The 22,851-nt window shown below is 44.3% G+C and overlaps 1 protein-coding gene across 3 annotated transcripts in view; it reads left to right on the plus strand.

Annotated features, from left to right (window-relative positions):
* Nucleotides 1–22,851, plus strand: part of p2rx2 (purinergic receptor P2X, ligand-gated ion channel, 2) — an 83,298-nt gene that overhangs the window by 14,808 nt on the left and 45,639 nt on the right. For 2 of the 3 annotated variants that reach the window (XR_005944694.1, XM_041201985.1), the window contains exons 2-7: nucleotides 1,076–1,223; nucleotides 3,524–3,595; nucleotides 5,616–5,691; nucleotides 7,235–7,328; nucleotides 8,495–8,575; nucleotides 20,205–20,346. Coding sequence is in view for 2 of the 3 variants with exons in the window: in XM_041201985.1 (XP_041057919.1) it covers nucleotides 1,076–1,223; nucleotides 3,524–3,595; nucleotides 5,616–5,691; nucleotides 7,235–7,328; nucleotides 8,495–8,575; nucleotides 20,205–20,346 (613 nt within the window). In the remaining variant the exon portion in view is untranslated. The remainder of the gene's footprint in view (nucleotides 1–1,075; nucleotides 1,224–3,523; nucleotides 3,596–5,615; nucleotides 5,692–7,234; nucleotides 7,329–8,494; nucleotides 8,576–20,204; nucleotides 20,347–22,851) is intronic. The other variant, XM_041201986.1, reaches the window with a different exon arrangement.

Consider the following 22,851-nt stretch of genomic DNA (forward strand, 5'->3'; position numbering starts at 1 on the left):
TCGTCAAAGTTGTTGCATTCCTCAGCTTCTTTGCTGTTGGCCTCTTCCAGGGTGTGACAGAAGATTACTTTGTATAGTGTCATGTCTGTTGTATTTTAAAAATACTGGGGGAGAGACTTTCAACTGCCAGCCACCCAGTTCTTGAAAGATGGGCGAGTGGCAGCTGAAACTCTGGTATACTCGCTTGTCCACCTGACACAACTTTCTGGCAGGCCGTTAAATCAGAATCCATGACCCACACCCCGAACAGGCAGAAAGTCGCTAAAAGTCCGTATGCCTGTTGTATGATGTCAATTGCAACATTCAAGGAGAAATGCTAACTGCAGTCCCAAGCATTGAAAGGACTAGTTGGCAATGCTTAAAGGGGTCCTTGGGGGCCTTTAATGAAAGGTAACTACTGTTACAAAATGCCATACAAACATTTAATCATTTTAATGAATCTTTTAGTTAATGTGTTTTTGAGTTTAACTTTGAGGTCAGTTGTACAGCTATTTGTGTTAGTTTCAGCAATTTCAGTTATAGCAATTTCATTGCATAATCAACCAGTTGACTTCAATATGAGTCTGTTTTATCGAAGGGAGAGGAACAGTAAAACCAAACTGAAAACAACATGGGTGAGAAATTGACTACACCTCACCTGTAATGTGCAGCCAAAGACATTGGCCCAAGTCTTGCTCCAAATTAGGTCTCAGGTCCGAACTATGTCTAAACTGAAATGGATTAATGCCAAGGAAAGCAAAACTTGATGCAAATAGGGACCACATGATTATTGTGCTCAGTTGGACCACTGTAGAAGAGCAGAATAATTGATGTGTGGAAGGAAAGGATAGACTGATACCACCAAATCCCAATGCTAGCAAGTTTTCTACTGTTTGGAAGATGTGACTGGGCAGTTAGTTCTATGTGGGACAAGAACAAGTGAAGGCCTCTTTTGAAGGTATCAATAATAGCCAACATTAGGTTAATTTAACTGAAACTTGTAAGCCACCATCATGAGAGAAAGAAGAAAAAGCCTGCACACACCTGTGTGCCAGGTTAACCCCCAATTAATAATTCTTGTTTCTGATTGGTGCAGATATGTTTTCATCATCCAAAAGGCATACCAAGAAAGAGAGAATGCTCCAGAGAGTTCTGTCATCACCAAGATGAAAGGAGTTGGAATTTCAAATTCCTCCATGGGAATTAAAATATGGGATGTTGCGGAATATGTCAATCCACCAGAGGTGAGGACTGGAGGGTGCTCTTTCTGCTGAAGACACTGAGTCCTGCAGCAGTATGGGTGCCAATGACTCCTGAATTTTTTCAAGTGTCCCCTCTTCACAGGTCAGCTAGACACTTGGTACTAGAAGGATATTCAAATATTGAGAAAACTAAGGATAAGTAGAATACTGGCCTCAGTGGATGAGAATTTTCCAGCAGAGTCACTGGTCAGGAGCAGGAATCTGAAACGATTTTTTTTTCTGCCTAGGCACTGGGCCAAATTTAATGCCCTCCCCCGTGGCAGGTTTGGTGGCAGGAGGGCATTTAATCAGTTGGGAGGGTGGCAGAAAGACTTGTGGAAGGTCTTCCCACCCTACTGCCAATTGAGGCCCTTAAGCAGGCATTTAATGCCAATTTAGGGTCCTCATCCCACCATCGCTGGTATTCACTCTGTGATGGACAGGGGAATTTGCATGTGGGAAGCCCAAAAAGCAAACTGTCTCAAAGGCACTCAGTGTGTGTTCAAGGCAGTTGGCATCAGGAAGAGGGAGCTGCTGAGAGCCAACCACTATCCTTGCTGCCGACCCTCCCATCATCACTCACCTGTGCCTAGGTCTATCGACGATCCTGGGCCTTGGTTAGGTGTAATGCCTAACTGGCACTTAATTTGTCAGGTTTCCCGAAAGTGGGCCTCTTGCTGGCTCTCCAGCTGATAGCTGAGACCCTCATCATCTCCATTAAATACTGCCCGCTATGACTGTAGTTGCTCAACTGCAATTCCACCTTAGATCAGCTTTTACATTTTGGGATTCTTTGATCATTTTTAATATAAAGGATTTGGATTAAAAAATGTACATTTAAAGAAAGAAATACTTGCATTTATACAGCGCTTTCCAAGACCTCAGAACATCCCAAAGGACTTTACAGCCAATTAAGCACTTTTATAGTCACTGTTTTAATGTAGTAGGCAAGTCAGCCAATTTAAAGGGTTGCACTTCAAAGCAAAACATGCAAGTTTGCAAAAAAAAAGCTAAAATGCTAAACAAATGAGTAGTTTCTCTTGTGCTATAAAATGCAATGCTTCAACACTCTCCAGGACAAAGCAACCCACATAATTTCCATCCCATCCACCATCTTGCACAGTGACGGCAGCACATGCCATATGCAAGATGCACTAGCAGCAACTTGCCAAGCCTCCTTTGAAAGCATCTTCCAAACCCGTGACCTCTACCACCTAGAATGACAAGGACAGCAAACACATGGGAACACTGCCGCCTGCAAGTCTCCCTCCAAGCCACAAACCATCCTAATTTGGAACTATGTCACTGCCCCCTCACTGGGCCAAAAACCTGGAACTCCCTCCCCAACAACACCGTGGGTGTACCTACTGCAATGGTTCAAGAAGGCGGCTCTCAGCCACTTTCTCAAGGGCAATCAGGGGATGGGCAACAATTACTGGCCTTGTCAGTGACACTCACTTCCCATGAAAGAATTTTAAAAATTAATTTGACTCGGAAATCAATGAACCGTTCATTCTTATTGTGTTCGTAGGTCGCTGTTTCCAGGTGCTTAGCAGAGATTGTCTAGCACATGTTCTGTTCTCTCCTTTTGAACAAAGGAACATAGGAGATAGGAACAGATATATAAAAGCAATCGGGTTTCAAAATAGGAAGCTGTGTGGGTGAGCTTTAACCAAGCTAGGACAAGAATATAGAAAGGTAGTTGGGAGTTACTTTGTTTAAGTCAAACAAAACAATCAATTGATTTTGGGAAGTGTAGTGAATTGATTATTTTATACTATTACATGAAGACATTGCACAGATTGAACTAAGTGGCTTTGGTCACAGCTGCCACTCTGCACACTCAGTCCGGGCCCAATTTTAACCCATCCACTTGCGTAAAATTAAAATCAGGCCCAACTCCAACTGCAATAATCCTTCAGTACTGCATTGAAATGCCAGCCTGGATTGTATGCTCATGTCTCCAGTGGGAGGGCAGCCACCACTGAGCCAAGATTTACACCTGTGGTTTGAAATTTTACAGGACTGTTTTTATACGCTGAGGTATAAGGGAATCTTCATGGCAACAGAGCACACACCATCCACACAGCACCTCACACAAATCCAGTTTCTAAATCTTAATTTAACAGAGGAAAATGGTTAGTGAATATTGCTTCCTCTATCCCTCACCTGTATAGAATGAATCCAGCTGCCTCCCACCTGTCCTGATGGAATACCTGTGACTTCCAAACTGCTCTCATGGAATCCTAATTCTTCCCAACTATCTTGAACTAATGACTGGTTTCTCCCAAATTCCATTCTAGGGTCGAGATGTTTTCAGCATCACTGTCCGAACGATAACAACCCCATTACAAAGACTGCACACCTGTCCTGAGGTAAGGCTGAAGGTTTACTCGACTGACTAGTCCCAAAATTCCCCGGTGTGGTGGGCAGGGTGTCTGCTAGTCTCCCTTATCTCTGATGATAGAGCAGCCAGTAGCGCCCTGAAGAAAACGGTAGAGGTGTGGATGCATTTCCACTGCATTTGGACATAGATGTCTCGTAGGAAGGCTGAACCTCAGTCTCCACCTAACAAGGCAAATGACAGGGGAGCAGAGCTGGACAGGGATTCTCTAAACTATAAGTTGCTGCTTCTCAGACTCCAGTGAAATCTAGTGTAGCAGTGAGTATCCTGAGTGAGTGGAGTCATACAAATCTCTACAAGGGCCCCACCAGCAGATTCCAGGCCAAGTTTCCACGCCTCCAAATGTAATTTTTTTTAAAAAGCTTCAGAATGGTTCTTTGTTCAGGGCCTGAGTAGGACCAATGTTGAGGTCTAGTGGGGCATGGTCTGTATAAATCCCCCAAGAGATAGGCAAATGCCAGAGTTTGTAGTAGGCATGGGCAGGTGGCCTCAGAGATCTGCGTACACATCTCTGATCCTTGAAAATGAAGAGTCCTCCCCCTGACCTGCAAATTCCACTCAGGTCACCACTGGGGGCACTGTTGGGCCAAATCCCTGGATCACAAGAAGAGGAATATCACTGCCATTGTTATGGGTTCTGTGCAGATTGGAGCAGCATTGACATAATAGTGACAGGCCCTGACAGCCAGCACATACAGCAAACTAACAACATGGCTTTCTGTTCCTTCGTGAGATGTAGAGTTATAGGCCGGAGTTTTCCAGCCTCCCTGTGGCGGGTTCCCCCACGGTGGATGCAACGGGCCATTCAAACTTGCATTCACTTCAGTGGGACCAGAAGACCCCTCCGGTGGGAGGGGCCGGAAAGTGTCACCCATAGAAACATAGCACTGAAATGGATCATTTGGCCCATCAAAACTTCGCTGGTTTTCTCCATGTGAGCCATCTAATCTAATCCCACTCTCTAACTCGCTCGCCATAAATTTTAATGTTCCACTTCTTTAAAAACAACTATCTAATCTCTCTTTAAAATACTTTATATACTGTTTATCAACAGCTGTTTGTAGCGTTGTAACTGCCCTCTATCTACTTTATTTTTGTTTTCCCCATAAATTCTTTTTAGGATTATATAAAAATTTGCACAACCTCATTACCACCACAGACCAGTGGAAGTAACCAGTTCCATCATCACAAACTTTGAGACTCTTGAAGACCTCATCAGTATGCAAATTGCTCCTTGGGAGGGTCAGTATGGACACAATGACCCAAAAAGGCCTCCTGTGTTGTAATGATTCTATTCTCACCCCTTTAGCTTAACTCTAGTGAAAAACATCCTAAATTCTCAGGCCTCTTGTAATTATTACCCTTTATCCTTGGTAACATCCTACAAATCAAACCAGTACCTTCCAATGACTTTTATATCCTTCCTATAATGAATACTCACACCTGTATTCAATACTCCAATTCCAGATTAAGATCTACAGGACTGCTATAGAAAAGGCTGCTTCAGTCAGGTTGTGAAAAAGTATCACCTCCTTGTTTTGCATTCAGTGCTCTAAACGCAGCACCAAGGATTTTACTTGCCCACAATTCAGCTAAGGGCTGCATAAATCACTTCAGACATGAGCGACACAGCTCCTTAGCATAATAATTAGTATATGGTGCCATTGAAGAGCAAATGACAAGTTTGTCCATATTCCTTGTGTGGTTAGTTCTCAGTCTAATTGGTTTTGATGAAGGATCTCAAATGTAACATTAACCTGTCTTTTCTTTTGTAGATGCTATAATTTACAACACTTTCAGTTTTTATTTGCCATTGCTCTTTATATATTTTCTTGTAATTGGATGTCATAGAATCCTAATTTAATAGAGTCAAACATTATTCCAAGAATTGCAATTTACTTGTGGTTTGTTGACATTTTAGCACTGAGTCCTCAATTTAAAAACTTTTTCTTCAATAAAAGGGCTTAATTCTCTATTAAATTCTTCCATAGAGTGCCAATGTTCCTGGATCTAAATGCACATCTGACTTAGATTGTGTGGCTGGAGAGATGGAATTGCTTGGAAATGGTACAGTATGAACAGACAAGGCTGAGGAAAGGTTGGGTGGGGGTGCAAAGACACAGGTAATAGGAGGTGGAATGAGCTACACAATCATTATGTCATTGAATATTATGGGTGGAAAACCTTTCTTTAGATTATTAGCTGTTCAATACAGGGTGGGGAAATAAGGCAAGGAGTCTGTCACATATTGCAAGCTTCAGGATCTTTACCATTTAATGCTCTGACTGATATTAGCTGTTCATGTGGATTTGGGAACTGCCCTTCCTTAAGAATTGCTCTTTTATTCTGCAAAATGCTTGCACTTCTCTCCCCTCTGGCATTATTCCCCTCCCCTTCAAATCTATGGTTATGCCCCTCTCTTAAAAAACACCTTTACCCCTCAGGTCCTTGCAAATTACTTTGCAGTATCCAACTTCCCTTTCCTCTCAAAAGTCCTTTAATGTGTTGTTCCCTTCTAAATCAGCGCTCATCTTTCCCAGAACTCCAAGGCCAGAACTTGTAGGCCTGACCAAACCGAGCACAAAATGATGCGCGATATTTCAGTCGGCAGACGCGATTTGGCAGTGTGCTGGCCGACAATTAAAAGCCCTATTAAGGCCATTAAAGTTATAATTGAAAGAAATTTTTCGCTGCCTGTCCAACCTTATAGTTGGCAGGCAGGCAAAAAGGCCAAGCAGCCTTTGCATTTTTTAGGAAACTGCTTCCACTGGCGGGATAACATTTCCAACAGCAAATAAAATAAAAACATTAACATTTCACGTATAATATGTCCCTGCTCATGTGACAGAGTCCTGTAGTAGAGCAAGAATCAATTCCTGCATGATGAAAAAATTAGAAAAAGAAACAAAGGGGGTACCTCCCTCCCGTCCTCACTGAACTCCCTTAGCTCCCTTGGCTTATCCCCTCCACTCCTCTTATGCCTCCACAATGCCAGGAGGGTGATGACTCCCTGCACTGCTCAACTGCATTTTTAACATTCTCCCCATAGCCTGTGAACATCTGTTGGCACCTGTGTGCCAAAAGCTGTGTGCCCCTCTCTGCTTCTCTACCTCTCCTCCTTTTAAAACATTCCTTAAAAAGTACTTCATTGACCAAACTTTTGCTTAACTGCTCTAACATCTTATATGGCTCAGTACCAAATTTAATTTGACAATGCTTATGTGAGGTGAGGTGTCCAAGTACATTAAAAACGCTATATCAATGCAAGTTTTTGTTGTTGGACTTGACCAAAATTAACCTAGATTTTCAAAGTTTTCTATTCGGCGGCTGCTTGCAAATACTATCACATTCCTGAAGACCCTCTGAAAATATAGATATTCTCCCAGAGACCCCTGTTCTGATATGTCAAAGATGATGTCAGCTATCCAAAAGAAAAGATTGCTTATAAAACTGTTCAGTTTTAAATGAAAAGACCCTCCTCAATTCTTATGCTTCCTCTAATGATGTTATTTTAGCTAATGAGTTTGAATATACATTGTCTTAATAAAAAAGATTAATTTAAAAATTTGGATTGTGATTGACAATGTTAACAATGGCTTTCCCTGCACAGGATTGAAAACTGGGAGATGTGTAACTCATCATGATTTGATAAAGACATGCGAGGTCTACGCTTGGTGTCCAGTGGAGAATGGACTATCTCAGAGGTACCACATGGTGTACATGGAAGGCTGTGAAAATGGGCAAACAACAATAACTCAATGCTTGTTATTTTCAGATGGCTTCCAAGCACAACCTGCAATTACTCAGCAATGGGCTGCCGTAACTAAATACCAGGCAGAATGGGATGGCTTTTAACAACTGTGCCCCAGATAGAATTAAGTCTTGTTTGCACTGTCAATTTAACACAGAGTACAAAATAAGCATGGTGCAAGGCCTGAAAGTCCCAGAAAAGGAGCAGAATAATACAAGCCTAAACTGAGAATAGAAATTAAAATAAACTTTTTTCCCACAGAGTAGTGAGAAGATTCCCAGCTATGTGGTACATTTTTTTTTATTGGTCCTCCTTGATCAGTAGTAGTATAGTTCAGTGGGCTTTGCACTTGTCCAAATCACGCTAACTTCAATCTTTATATCCCATTACTCATACAAGTTGAACTCCCAGCAGAGAATCTCTCAGAACCAGGTTTCTCATTGATTGAAGGATGGGACATCTGGCAGTGCAGTAGCCAAAATAGAGTTTCTGGAGGCAGCAGAAATCTTGGGACGTATGGAGGGGAAGAGTAGTTCTATGCAAGATTGCAGATTACACTTAGTTAGTTGTATAGATGGAAACAGGAAGTTACAAAGTTACATAAACAAACTAAATGAAAAAAATTAAATGGCCTACTGATTTGGTAATTTATTATGGGAGCATGTATGGTTATCCATCAGAAGAATTTTTAAATGGAGAGAAAATAGGGACCGTAGAGGTGCAAAGGAATGTGGATCTCCATGTACACACATTATTAAAGGCCAGTGCAAACATACAAAAAAATTAAAGTAGGCCAATAGATGCTGCTCTTTATCTCAAAGGTGTTGGAATACAACAACGAAGAAGTGATTCTTCAGTTTATGATGGAATACCAGGTACAACACTGAACCTCAAAGTTGTATCTGTCTTGAAAGGGGTTACTGTGCAAATTTACCGAAATGATACTGAAGTTTCAAGTGTTAAGTTAGCTGTTAACTAAAGTTAATTTGTTTTCCTTTGAGCCTTTTTTTGCACTAAGAAGTTACCTGAGCTACTTGCTACTTACAGGAGCATATTAATGTGTAGTCAGTTTTATTTACTTCAGTATTCTAAAAGCATATTTTCACTCTACTTTTGCAGGGACTCTATATTGACAAGGGCCCAGAATTTCACCATATTCATCAAAAACAGTATTCACTTCCCCAGGTTTGGGTTCACAAAGTAAGGTGGGAGTTGCTATTTTGAAACGTATCACTGCCTCAGTATGTTCTGTATGGTTAGCACTCAGCAGGTTACAATGACCACTTTCTTTGTTCAGAATGCCACATCTTCTCTGTTGTTTACCAAGGGTTGGCAAAAAAGGCACATTCAGCATGTGGGATTTTTATGGGGCATAACTCAGAACCATAAACATTGCTAGGGGTTCTTCGCTGAGGATTATATACATTTCTAGAGATAACACTGAAAGCTTTATACCTGTATCACTGAGGAATGTCACCAGGAATTTCCTCCAGGGTTCCCCTAGTTAACTGTTATAACTTTACTGGGATAGAAAGCCAGTTTATGGGTCTATCCAGGGTTTCTGATGATCAGGAGAATCGCCTAGGAGGTTCCTGGTATTTGTTCTAATTTAGGGGCATCACTGAGCGTTACATACCTATGTAGGGATACTACTGAATGCTATATATACTCATGTAAGGGCCTCACTAAGGTTTATATACGTGTATTGCAGACACTTAGGAGGGAATGTACATGAATAAAGGATTCACTGAGGGTTCAATATACGTATAGGCATTACTGAAGATTATATACATGTATAGAAAACATTAGTTTGGACAATATATATGTATAGGAAACAACACTAAACATTCCATACATATTTTCTTCTTCCTTCTCTCCTCTGGATAATCTGTCTTTGACTTTTTTTTACCATTCTAAGGACAGCTGCCACCTTCTGGTATCATGTGCAACTGGTCATGTAGAAAGATTTGGCTTGGTTCAGGGTTGGGCTATTATTTGAGCTGGATGCCCACTTAACAAGTATTGGTGAGCCATTAAGACCCAAGTGCATAAATGAATTGTGTTAACTGTTGCGTTTCTGTAATGATATAGAGGCACCAATCATTCATTGAGTAAACACATAGGTCCATTTATTAAGAACAGATATGCATGGATATAAAACTTGAAGACATCAAAACTGCAGAGCTGTGCATGTGCATGCTCTGCTGAAAACAAAAGCAAAACTACAACTTAATTGCTTGATACACTTCCTTTCTAGTGATGTCATGCTGCAGTCCCTTAGAGGCATATTACAATATTAACTACAATTACCATTAAAATTTGTTATGGCATTTATTGTATGAAGAACTCTTCTTGGATTAGTAAATTAGTTAGATTGCATTAGCAATCACGTAACCCCCCCAATCTATATTATAATACTGTACTATATAATAATCATCATATAAAAGTGCGGAATTTTAAAAAAATCTTTCATGTCAAGGCCAGCATTTGTTGCCCCTAGTTGTCGATTCTCCTATCAGAGAAAACATCCTCCTAGTGATGTGAGGTGACTGCCCTTGACGTCAAGGCTGCATTTGACCATGTGTGGCATCAAGGAGCCCTGGCAAAACTGGAGTCAGTGGGAATCAGGAAAACTCCCTAATGGTTGGAGTCATACCTAGCACAAAGGAAGATGGTTGTGGTTGTTGGAGGTCAATCATCTCAGTTCCAGGACATCACTGCAGGAGTTCCTCAGGGTAGTGCCCTAGGCCCAACCATCTTCAGCTGCTTCATCAATGACCTTCCTTCCATCATAAGGTCAAAAGTTGGGATGTTCGCTGATGATTGCACAATGTTCAGCATTCAGGACTCCTCAAATACTGAAGCAGTCCATGTCCAAATGCAGCAAGATCTAGACAATATCCAGGCTTGGGCTAACAAGTGGCAAGTAACATTTGCACCATACAAGTGCAAGGTAAGAACCATCTGCAACAAGTGAATCTAACCATTGCCCCTCGATGTTCAATAGCATTAACATCACTGACTCCCCCGCTTTCAACATCCTGGGGGTTACCATTGACCAGGAACTGAACTGGACTAGCCATATAAATATTGTGGCTACAAGAGCAGGTCAGAGGCTAGGAATCCTGTGGCGCGTAACCCACCTCCTGACTCCCCAAAGCCTGTCCACCATCTACAAGGCACAAGTTAGGGCAATAAGGGATGGGCTATAAATGCTGGTCTGGCCAGCAAAACCCACATCGTGTAAATGAATAATAAAAAGTATCTACCCTGTCAAGCCCCCTCCAAATCTTACATGTTTCAATAAGATCACCTCATTTTTCTCATCTCAAATGAATCCAGGCCCAATCCGCTCAACCTTTGCTCCTAACACAACACCTTCATCGAGGAATCAGCCTAGTGAACCTTCCCTGAACTGCTTCTAATCTAAGTATATTCCTCTTTAAGAAAGGAGGCCAAAGCTGTACACAGTACTGCAAATGCATTCTCACCAATGCCCTGTACAGCTGCAGGCAGACTTATCTACTTTTATACTCCATACCTCTTACAATCAAGGCTAACATTCCATTTGTCTTCCTAGTTACTTGCTGTACCTGCATCTATGGTTCAGGTACAAGTACACCAGATCCCCATGTATTACAGATTTCTGCAGTCTCTTTCCATTTAAGTAATATTCTGATTTTCTATTCTTCCTGCCAAAGTGGAAAAGCTCATTTTCCCACATTATACTCCATCTGCCAGTTTTCTTCCCCAATCACTTAACCTACCTATATCCCTTTGCAGACTCATTGTATCCTCACAATTTGCTTTCCTACCTATAATTGTATCAGCAGCAAATTTAGTCACCACACAGTTGGTCCCTTCATCCAAGTCACTAATAGAGATTGTAAATGGTTTGAGGCCCCAGCTCTGATCAATGCGACACTCCACTAGTTACAGTTTGCCGATCTGAAAATGACCCATTTATCCTGACTCTGTTTCCTGTTAGTTAACCAATCCCATACAAATACTAAAATATCACCCTCAACACCATGAGCTCTTATCCTATGCAACACCTTTTATGTGGCCTTCTGGAAACCCAAATACACTCCATCTGCTGGTTCTCTTTTATTCACCCTGCTTGTTACATCTTCAAAGAACTCTGATAAATTTGTCAAACATCATTTCCTTTTCACAAAATGTTGACTCTGCCTGGTTGTATTACAATATTCTAGGTCTCCTGCTCCCACACCCTTAATATATTTTAGCATTTTTCCAATGACAGATGTTAGATTAACTGGCCTATCGTTTCCTGCTCTCCTTCTCCCTCCTTTCTTGAATAGTAATGTTACATTTGCAGTTTTCTAATCTGCTTGGAGCTTTCCAGTTCTAGGGAATTTTGGAAGATTGCAACCAATGCACCCATTATCTCTGCAGCCACTTCCTTTAAAGACCCCAGGATGCAGGCCATCAAGTCCAAGGGACTTGACAGCCTTTAGTCCCATTAGTTTTCCTGGTCATGATTGTTTTAAATTCCTTCCTTCCTTTTGATTTTCTACTGTTCTTGGGATGTTTTCTGTGTCCTCTACTGTGAAGACAGATGGAAACGGTCTTTTTCCTGTTCCCTGGGTGGTTTCAGAACATAGGGTTGAATTTTGCATTTGTCGAGCGGGCGGGGAGCCGATTGCTGATGCCGAAACGGGCCGCACCGCCATTTTGCACGGGCGGGCCAATTAAGGCCCACCCAGCACGTTTCAGACTCCCGTGTCCAACGGGAAAATTAAACAGGCGGCGGGTGTGTTCAGACCACCTGTTCCTATGGGGACACGGCAGTCTGTATAAAGAACGACCAGGCAGCCTCCGTTAGGCTGTTGACCAGGGCCAGTCATCGGGCAGCACAAATGTGAGGGCAGAGGAGGAGGAGGGGGGCAGGCTACAGGGTGGGCCAGCGGGGGGGAGCCACTGTGCCCCTCGGTTCTCAGATGCCTGCCTTGCTGTCCTCCTCCTGGAAGAGGTGTCAAATCATCAGGAGGTGTTGTTTCCAGAGGATGGGAGGAGGAGGGGCCCCCCATGTCACCAGGCAGGCCTGGCAGGAGGTGGCAGAGGCTGTTAGCTCTAAGGATGATGTGTGGCACACAGGAACCCAGTGCCGCAAGTGCTTCAATGATTTGCTGCACTCTGGGAGAGTGAGTACCATGTCAGCCTTGACCATTTGACCCAGCAGGTAGCCTTAGCTTTTGAGGCCCCCCCCCCCCGCCCCCTGTCTTAGTGTCGTTACTGCATTGGGCATTTGGCGCACGCTGGGTGGGCAAACGGGTACTGATCATGCTCACATCAGCCTTAATGGTTGAGGAGAAGATGGGTTCTCCCCGCAGCATATGTTGGTGTTTGCCGCATTTGAGTAGTCTGAGGGCAACCTGCAGGGGAGGTAGCTAGACACATACTCAGAACTCCAACACATGTCATATTGATGGTGATGAGATGGTGGAAGGGGAGCCTCAAGGTGTTGTGGCCAAGAGCCATTTGCTGGCATTGGCAATGGCACCGCACCTAGTTGCGCCTCCTTGCCATGGGCGCTAAGACCCATGTGTTATTCAAAGTGATGGACGCCGAATGTGTCCAAGGTGGCCATTGGGGGAAGGGGTTGGGAGCAGCCATACTATCTTCTGGGGACTGTTCACCAGTAGTGTGGACAGGAGCTGCTGGAGGCCTCAGATGGGCCACTGTGGTTGGGCTGTGGCGGTGCATGCAGAGTACATGAGCGATCAGCTCCAATAAATGCTTTTCTCTGTTCTGCAGGCAAAAACTGAGAACAATAGCCGGGAGCGTTTGTGGACTGGTGGTGGGCACGCTGTGCTGCAGCACCTCACCACCTACGAGGAGAAGGCCATGGAGCTGGGGAGGAGGCAGGCGGCCAGGTCGGCAGGTGGTGGTGAGGCTGGTGTCCAGCGGGCAGGTATTTGAGGTCCACAGTCCCATCCACTCTGTCTGCCCACCATCCAAAGCACTGATGGCTGCTGCAATCATTAATGCTGCAACCACTGCTCATTCACAGACTGAGACACTGACGTGTGGATCATATGCAAAGGTTCCTCGGCCTCTTGAGGATGCGCGTCTCTAGCACTTCCAAAGTCATCTTATCCCATTTGTGACCACTATCCCCATGGTCTAACATACCATGGCATCGCTACTGCACATCGAAAGACTTATATCATCTTAGGAGGGTTTGTACCTCCACCACCCTTTCAGTCAGTGCATCCCACATTACTCTGTCCAAAAGGTCCTCAGCACCTCACCTGTCAACCTCATGGCACTCAACTTAAATAAATGCCACCATGTTAGTCATCCCTGCGCCAAGGGGAAATGTTGCCTTCTGCCCACCCGGTCTATGCCCCTCATGACGGTTTGAAGGTCAATAATGTGACCTGTCAATCTCCTGTGCTCCACGGCAAATGTCACAAGTGTTTGCAATGTTTCCTCATCACTCCAACTCTCCAGGCCAGCTTGCATCCTGGTCACGAACCTCTGCACTCTCCCCACTCCAACGTCATCTCTCCCATGAAGTGCTGATCACAACTGAACGCAGAAGTGTAGATGTGGCCTCGACAGTGTTTTCTGCACTTGCAACATGACGTCCCTTTTCTACATTCTATTCCTAGGCTAATAAAGGCAAGCCTGGCTTCAACCCTGTTAAATGCTTTATGTTCCTGTTCTGCTACCTTAACTGGTCTGCCCAGCAAGGTCACTGTAATCGTCATGACTTCTCACGTCCTACCATTACTCATGTATTCCCGTACCTTGTTTGTCTTGCCCAAGTGCTTAACCTCACACTTATCCACATAACATTCCATATAGCATTCCTTAGGCCATCTGACCAGCCTGTCTGTATGCATGTGTAATGTTTGGGCCTCCTCTTGACTATTTACCACCCACCAATATTCGTCTCCTTAGGTTCTTGAAGGCTGAGCGCATTATGAGGCTGGGGGAGAAAGGGATGAAAGGCGTTACTGACTGAACGCTAACTGATGCACTGTCCTTGTTGTTAATTTCAGCATCACCACCACATGGCCATCACCAACAAGTCCAGAGACCCCCTCCACACCTGGGGGCCAACACTTGCAACTTGCATCACATCCTTTCAGCGAGCCAGACACCAGCGCAGCGACAAACACTTCAGTGGGGATTATGACATCGGTTAGTGTCCCAGGGCACAGTGGAAAGGGCACTTCACAATTGCTGGAGGAAATGGCATGGATAGAGAGTGCTGATGGCGCCAGCAGCCGGAGGACTGCAGGGGACCAGGCACATGCTGAATCCGGCAGTGATGATGTGCCTCTGGAGATGTCAGCCATGCAGCCGCTGCAGGACAAGCGGCAGGGTGCGTGGGAGCATCTGGCAGGGTTGCATGAGGGTGTGCTTCACTTGGTCTCTGTGGTGGAGGAATCCAGGTAGAGTGTCAGTGATGGCATGAACCTCAGGACAGAGCTTCAGGTTTCCTCCACTGAGAGATTAGCGTTTCTCATGGAGAGGGGCTTCCAAAAGATTGAGAATCTTCTGCTTGGGTTACGCTCTGACCTGCAAGCCCTCACAGCACTATTGGCCACAGGTGGTCATTCACAATGTGGGAGATGTTCTGGGCACCAAGTGTCGCCGCTCGGTGCCCATCCACCTGCAGTGAGCAGGGAGGTCCAATATGACCTCACGTCGGCGCAGCAGCTGCCTGTCGTCGCTGCGAGCTCCTCTCAGGGCGCTCCGGATGAGGGCAGCAGCTCCTCTGCCCCTCTGCCAGTGACCGTTGCATCCGTTGAGGCTGCAATGACTGGGGAGATGCCAGTTCTGGAACTGGCCACTCCCTCCCAGGCGGGGCCAGCACAGGCTCCACGGGCCAGAGGACAACGCCAAGGTCATCGACGCCAACAGGGCAACAGAGTCAGCAGGCTGTCTCACAAGCCACTCCGAGCGATGGGGCGGCACCTAGACATAGCACCTGCAAACGTAAGCATAAGGCACGTTAGGCACTCCACGGGTTTGTCATTGGTGATTTTGTGTTGTCCTTAGATTAAGGAATATATCATTATGTGTGTCAGAGCAACACTTGTGGTTTATTTTGGTGGCAATGAAGTCCATATTTGTGACCATGGCGGAGGATTGTGCTGCATTTGTCTGTTTCACAGACATTTCATGAGTGTTTGAGTGGACATTGATGTTTCTGTACTAAGCCCTTAGTTGCAGCTGATGAAGTGGAAGATGCAGCAACCTAAGTGCCACATGTGGAAGCGCCAGGCAATGCTGGCCCTGCTGATCCATGTGTGTGGAGCTAGCTGAAGGTTCATTGGATTAAAGTTTCCCGGATGTCCCTGCCTCCTTGGTGTAGTAGCGGGTTGGCATGCTGCCCCTCATCATCGCCCTGTGCTTCCTCATCCTCTGAGCCACTGCTGGATTCATCATGTGCAGCCACATCCACTGCATCAAGTTCTTCATTGTCAACTGCATCTCCCCTTTCCAGCGCAAGATTGTGCAGAGCGCAGCATGCTACCACTATCAGGGAGACGCGATCTGGGTGTACTGGAGTGTGCCCCCTGAGCGGTCCAGGCAACGAAAGCGCATCTTGAGAAGACCGATGGCTCTCTCCACCACAGCCCTTGTGGAGGCGTGGCTCCTATTGTACTGCTGCTCAGCTTCTGTTCTTAGATGGCGGAGAGGTGACATGAGCCACCTTCTGAGGGGATAGCCCTGGTCACCCAGCAGCCAACTATCCAGCCGGACTGGAGCACTGAAGAGCCCCAGCACCTGGGAGTGTCTGAGGATGTAGGCTTTGTGGGAGCTGCCTGGGTACCTTGCACAGACTTGCAGAATCTGCATCCTGTGATCACACACTATCTGCATGGTCATGAAGCCCTTCCTGTTGATGAAGGCACCAGGCTCACCTGCTAGCACCTTGATGACCACATGTGTACAGTCTATAGCACCCTGGACACGGGGGAAGCCAGCAATGGCCACGAAGCCTCTGGCTCGCTGTGCCTGACTTGCCTGGTCACAGTGGATGTGGATGAAGGTCAATGCACGCCTGAACAGGCGTCTGTCACCTGCCTAACACAAGTGTGGACAGCTGATTGGGAGACACTGCAAAGATCACCCACCGAGCCCTGGAAGGACCCAGATGCATAGAAGTGGAGGGCAGCTGTGACCTTCAGAGCCGCTGGAATGGGTTATCCACCCACACAGTTAGAGGAGATCTCAGGACCAATCATCTGACAGATATAGTTCACTGTCCCCCTTGAGAGTCAGAGCCTCCTTCAGCACTGCACCTCAGTCATACTGAGGTAGCTGCTTCGCCCCCTGTATACCCTGGCAGTAGGATAGTGGCATCTTCTGCAGCCCCTTGCACCTTGGACAACCTCTTGGCCCTGTACCCCTTGTGCCTGCGCCTGTACTTCCAATGGTGGCTCCCCTGGAGGCTGATTGTCCAGTCCTAGCCTCCTCCTTATTCTATCCCTTCCTTCCTCCTCAGAGGAGCTGCCTCCAGTGGAGATGTCAGAACCCATACCCCCAGGCTAAACGGAAGCCTTCGGAAAGCTGCAAGTCCGATAAAGATCCCTGCGAAGATCACATGGGCCCCTCAAAATCGGCATCAATTGCCAAGTCTGCAGACTGCTGAGCTGAAGGTTCAAAGTATAGAGAAAGCTATTGGAAATAGATCTGAACTGCTAACAATCACACAGGCAAGCTTAAAACATTTTCTGCTTTAAATACTTCAGAAAAAACATTAACAACCCCTCTGAGCCCACGTATCCCGCCCGTGGATGAGGTTTGTTAAAAAATCAATTACCCGCCTGCCCATTGCGCCCATGCGCTGAGGCGAAGATCGCACGGGCCCCTCAAAATCGGCGTCAGTTGCCAAGTTAAGGGCCTTAACAAGACCTTTCATTAATGGCGGGGTGCGCGTCACCCTTCATCACACACCTGTGCAGCTAAATATTGCGATGCTGCGCGCTGACGTCAGGACACTCACCCGACATCAGCGCACAACACTTTAAGCACTGACGTGTGAGCTCCACCATCCGCACGTCATACATAAAATTCTGCCCATATTATTCCAAAAAACTGTCCCAATACACTCTAAGAACTCATCCTCCAGCAAATTTCTGCCAATTTGATTCATCCAATCTAAGTAAAGATTAAAATCTCCCATGATTATTTAAGTACTTTTTTTTATAAGCCCCCATTATATCTTGATTTGTACTCTGTCCTACAGTATAGTTACTGTCATGAGGCCTATAAATCACCCCCACCAATAACTCCTTTCCTTTGCTATTTCTTATCTTCACCCAAACGGATTCTACACCTTGCATGTAGAAAAACATCCCAGGTTGTTTCATAGAAGAAGAATACAAACCAAAGGGCACTAATGGTGGGGGTCCACACAAAAGAGGCCAAAGTCACAGGAATGCAGAGTGTATTTGGGGTTTGTATATCGGAGAGGGAAAGATCATGAAATGAGTTTCGGGTTAGAAGGGGAGAATTTTAAATCTCAGATATTGAAGGACTGGAAGTTGGTCCAGATCAGTGAGGGCATGGGATTGGATGGCTGCATAGGGTTTGGTGCAGGATAAGTATAGGAACAAGAACAGGGGTAGGCCATTAAGCAGCTGAGCCTGTTCTGTCACTCAGTTAGATTATGGCAGACCTGTACCTCAATTTTATTTACTCATTTTGCTCCATATCCTTTACTGACGTCCGTCTTGAAAATTTCGATTGACCTGTCATCCATAACCTTTTAGGGCAATAGCTTGAATTTCCATTACCCCCTAAATGGCTTAGCTCATATTCTTCTGGAATCCTCCACAAAATGAAATATCAAATCCTATTCTCATTTTTGTAGAGCTCAATGTAACCATCTGATCTCAAGGAAATGATCATTATTATCACTATCCCTCTAAAGCAAGGATGATTGTCTTCTATGACTCTGAAGGACATGTGCTCGGAAAAAGCAGTGCCTGTGCGCGACATCTTTTAGCATGGAGAAACTGGTGCATACCAGCTTCCACATGTGTCTTGACTGAATGAAACCTTGATCTATTGGCAAGGAAACCAAGATGATTGGAGGTTTTGTTCTGCTGCAGCCTTTCTCCACCAGAACAGCTATTGAGATATTCCAGATGGCACATCTTCCTCAGCATGTTCTGCCATTAAGGACAGGTTTGCCAGAATCCCAGCTGCTGAATATTTCTACAGCTCCTAACAATCCTTCATTGTAACTGAAGCGACCCAGGACATAAGGAGTCCCACCATATTTCACGCTCATTTGGTCGACCCTTCCTTATTCATTGCCAACTTTTTGCAGTGAGGATGAGGGATTGGACTCTCAAGTCAAGGGAATACAAGTCAAGTTTATGTAGTCTATCCTCAAAATGCAATCCCTTCAACCCTGGCATAATTCTAATAAACCTGTACTGTATTCCATTGAAGACCAGTGTATTTTTCCTGAGATTTGTTGCCTAAAACTGAACATGGTACTCCCATTGTATTTGGCCAAGTCTTTGTATAATTGAAACATCACTTTTACACTTTTGTATTCCAATATAAATGCCAACATTTCTTTAGCTTTTTAAAGTTGCTTTTCGTACCTGCGCACTAGGTTTTAATCTGTACCTTCAGTGTTAAACTGACAGATCTGTAGTTACCTCATTTTACTTTCACTTCTTACATAATAGAGCAGTATCTTGTATTTTCTTGTCTAAAAATACAATTCCTGAATCAAGAGAGCTTTGGAAAATTATGACTGACTCATCTGTAACTTCCCTAGCTATTGCTTTTAGTACTCTGGGGTGGAAACCATCATTCTGGAGATTTGTCCATCTTAAGTCCCATTATTTTCTCCATTACCATCTATTACTTATATTAAACCACAATATTGCTTTGCTGGTCTTATTTCTGTTATCTTGTTCCACTGATATTTTGTCCTCTTCCTCCATTGTGAAAAGAGATACAAAGTATTAATTTAACAAGTCTATAATTTCCTTATTGTCCATCATGTCTTTACCATTCTCTGTGTGTATATATGTTTTGGTGCTGAGGCAGCCTAGGAAACCTGTTTGGCGAAGATCCAAATGGAGTTGCTGGTAAGGTGGGCATGCATTTGGAGGTGACATATTTAAGGACTTAAGAGGAAGGGAAAATTGGAGACACGGTGATAGTTTAAGGACGAAGGAGTCAAAGTTATGCTTTTTGAGAAGTAAAGTTAATGAAGGTAGCTTTGAAAAAGAGGGGATCTTTAGGACAGAGTACCATTTTCAGATATCATTTAGAATGGGGGCCAAGAAAGGAAACTAAGTGATTAGCAGTTGAAGGAATACAGGAGATGGTATCTCCCTGATTACGATTCTGCAGTGTGTCTCTCCTCCAGTTGCTACTCCTTCAGGTATTGAAGAAGAGGTGGACAGTTTTATAATGAGATCTCCTGTATGAGCAGGTTGACATAAGAGTTTTCAATGGTTTCCATGTCCAACATACCACATGTCCTATGCTATTAATAGAGGGGATATTGTTAAACAAACTGAGTTAACAAATCAGATTAGGTTTAATTTAACAACTTGTTTCTTTTTAAATAATTTATAAAGTTCCATTTAAAAAAAAACACAGGATTTATAAAGACAAACGTTTGGTTATAGTTTACATGAATATCTGTTTTAGACAGTACTAATTTTAGGAAAAGATGCTCAATGTATTTTGATTTATTGAGAAGGCTTTAATTTTTTAAATTACCATCAGGATTGTTGACTTTAAGCAATAGCGAAATTCTGATTCTATTATTATTTATTCATCATTATTTCTGACATTTTTTCCCTAGAGGAAACATTCAGAGAAATAGAGACCCAGAGTATTTGAGAAGCTGCACTTTTGATGAGGAGACCAACCTCTATTGTCCCATTTTTCCATTGAGCTTAATTATTGAGAAAGCAGGAGAGACGTTTGACAACCTCAGCCAAACGGTACAGCAATTTATGTTCATTGTACTATAAACCTAGTTATCAAGGCTGCCATTTTTTTCTGTAACCACACACTCATTGGCTGGATTTTTCTGGCCCTGGGATGTCAGGCTAGGAGGCTGGCCAGGAAAATAGCGGGGAGCCATGTTGGCACGGTTCTCCAATAAGCTTCCGCCACCAGGGGAGTTTCCTAGCAGACTGCTGATTGGTCGTCGAATGGCTGGAAGCAGCAACCTTTTTAAATAACTAAAGGCCCTATTAAAGGAAAAGTTTCCAAGCTGCCAGCATATTGCTAGAGGCTGGAGCCTCCACAGCCCAAAGAGGGGCTGGGGGCAGGAAGGCCGCACCCTCAGCCCAATAGGCTTTCTGAAAGGAACCCTCAGAATTTTAATTTTAGAACTTACCTCTCCAAGGCCTCGCGATCTCCTACTTACCTTAGCAGCGCCCACCTCTTTTGGGGCTGCTGAAGCGTCAGAGTTGCCTATCCTCTGGCTGGGCTGGCAGCATTGGGAGCCCACCCCGGACCTGGAAGTTGCCAAATAGGAGACCACCTCTGAGAAAATAGCTGAGCTGCTCCCATAGCTGACAAGTGAGGGCTTGGGCCCCCATTTTATCCCAACATTGGGGTACAAACGCCCGTGGTAAGATCCTGCCCATTAACTCTGAAACACATCACAACCGGTTAGAGCTGAGCCTGTCCCTTATATCAGGCCTTTGAAAAAGGTTTGCATTTATGTTAGCCTGACTGAGTTTCTTAGCTACTTGCTAACATGATGTAATAATAGCTTAATTTGAGGTACATTTTTATTATGTAGACAAACAACAGTCTCTTTACATTCAGCAAGATTCCACAAATAGTAATGATCAGTTAATTGCTTTAGGCAGTACATCACAGAAATAGGCCATTCCCCCCAACAGGTCCATGCATGTCATGCTCCATGCAAGTCTCCTTCTAAATAGAATCCTTCTTTTTCAAACCCCAGCAACATGTCCCTCTATTCTTTTCTACCCCATATGTTAATCTAACTTCCCTTTAAATATATCTAAGTTAATTGCCTCAAGTATTCCTTGCAGTTTAGGCATTTTCACATTTTAACTGTTCTCTGGGTAAGTCTCCCCTGAAGTAGTTGGTCATTCTATCACCTCTGAGTCGCAAGGTTGTGGGTTATGTTCCACTCCAGAGACTGACACTCCAGTACAGTACTGAAGGAGTGCTGCACTGTCAGAGATGCTGTCTTTTGGATGAAATGCTAAACTGAGGCCTTGTCTATCCTCTCAGATGGATGTAAAAGATCCTATGGCACTATTTTAAAGAAGAGCAGGGGGGTAATCTTTGGTATCCTGCTCAACATTTATCTCTCAATCAACATAAAATCAGAAAATCTGATCATTATCAAATTGCTGTTTGTGGGAGCTTGCTGTGTGCAAATTGCCTGCCATATTTGCTACATTACAACAGTGACTACATTACAAGTGCTGTAAAGCACTTTGGGACATCCAGTGAACGTCTACCCTGTCAAATCCTTTCATAATTTGAAAGAACTCAACAGGTTATCCCTCAGTCTTATTTATGTGTCCGTACCCGCCAGATACATCTGGAATAAAAAGCTAGTTTCTGTAATGATGATCATGAAACTACTGGATTGTTCTAATGTCCATCTGGTTACTAATGTCCTTTAGGGAAGGAAATCTGCCATCATTACCTGGTCTGGCCTATATGTGACTCCAGACCCATGACAGTGTGGTTGACTCTGAACCGCAAGTCATTCAGTTGTAACAAACCGCTACAGAAAAGTCAAATTAGAATAAAATCAGTATGTCCTAGGCACCAGAATCAACAAATGCACACCTTTCCCAGTCAACACTGTGAAGTCTCCCTCATTAACAACTGGAAACATATGGCAAGATTGGGAGAGCTGTTCTACAGACCATTCAAACAACAGAGTAATACTCTGCAACAGCACCTTTCAAAGCTCTGTACCAAGAAGGACAAGGACAGCAGACACATGGGGCAGAATTTTACGAGTCGGCGAGTGGGGGCGGGGCCTGCTAGCCGATGCATACAGTGATGTGTGGTGAGGTCAGGGGGAACTCCCGATGTCACCGCGCCCCATTTAAATTTTCAGGAAGGCGGGAGCGCAGCAAAATCAGCTGCTGCGCCCGCCGACCTGTCAGTGGCCAATTGAGGCCATTGACAGAGTCAGTTAAGTAATTAATGGGCCTGCCTGTCCAACCTTAAGGTCGGTGGGCAGACCAGGAGCCCCGGCGGCAACTGGAAAAAACATGAAACCTCATCCATGGGCGGGATGAGGTTTCATGTAGGCATAAAAAATTTTAATAAAGATTTTGTAAAAATTATGGACATATCTTAACTCATGTGATATTGTTACATGAGGGGATATGTAAGGGAAATTTTTTATTTTTTATTTTTAATATTTTTGAAAGTTCAGCCGATCTCCCTGAGGCAGTACTTAGCCTCAGGGAGATGAGTGCGCTCTTTCGTGCGCA

This window comes from Carcharodon carcharias, chromosome 13 (assembly GCF_017639515.1).
Source record: "Carcharodon carcharias isolate sCarCar2 chromosome 13, sCarCar2.pri, whole genome shotgun sequence".
Classification (NCBI taxonomy): domain Eukaryota; kingdom Metazoa; phylum Chordata; class Chondrichthyes; order Lamniformes; family Lamnidae; genus Carcharodon; species Carcharodon carcharias.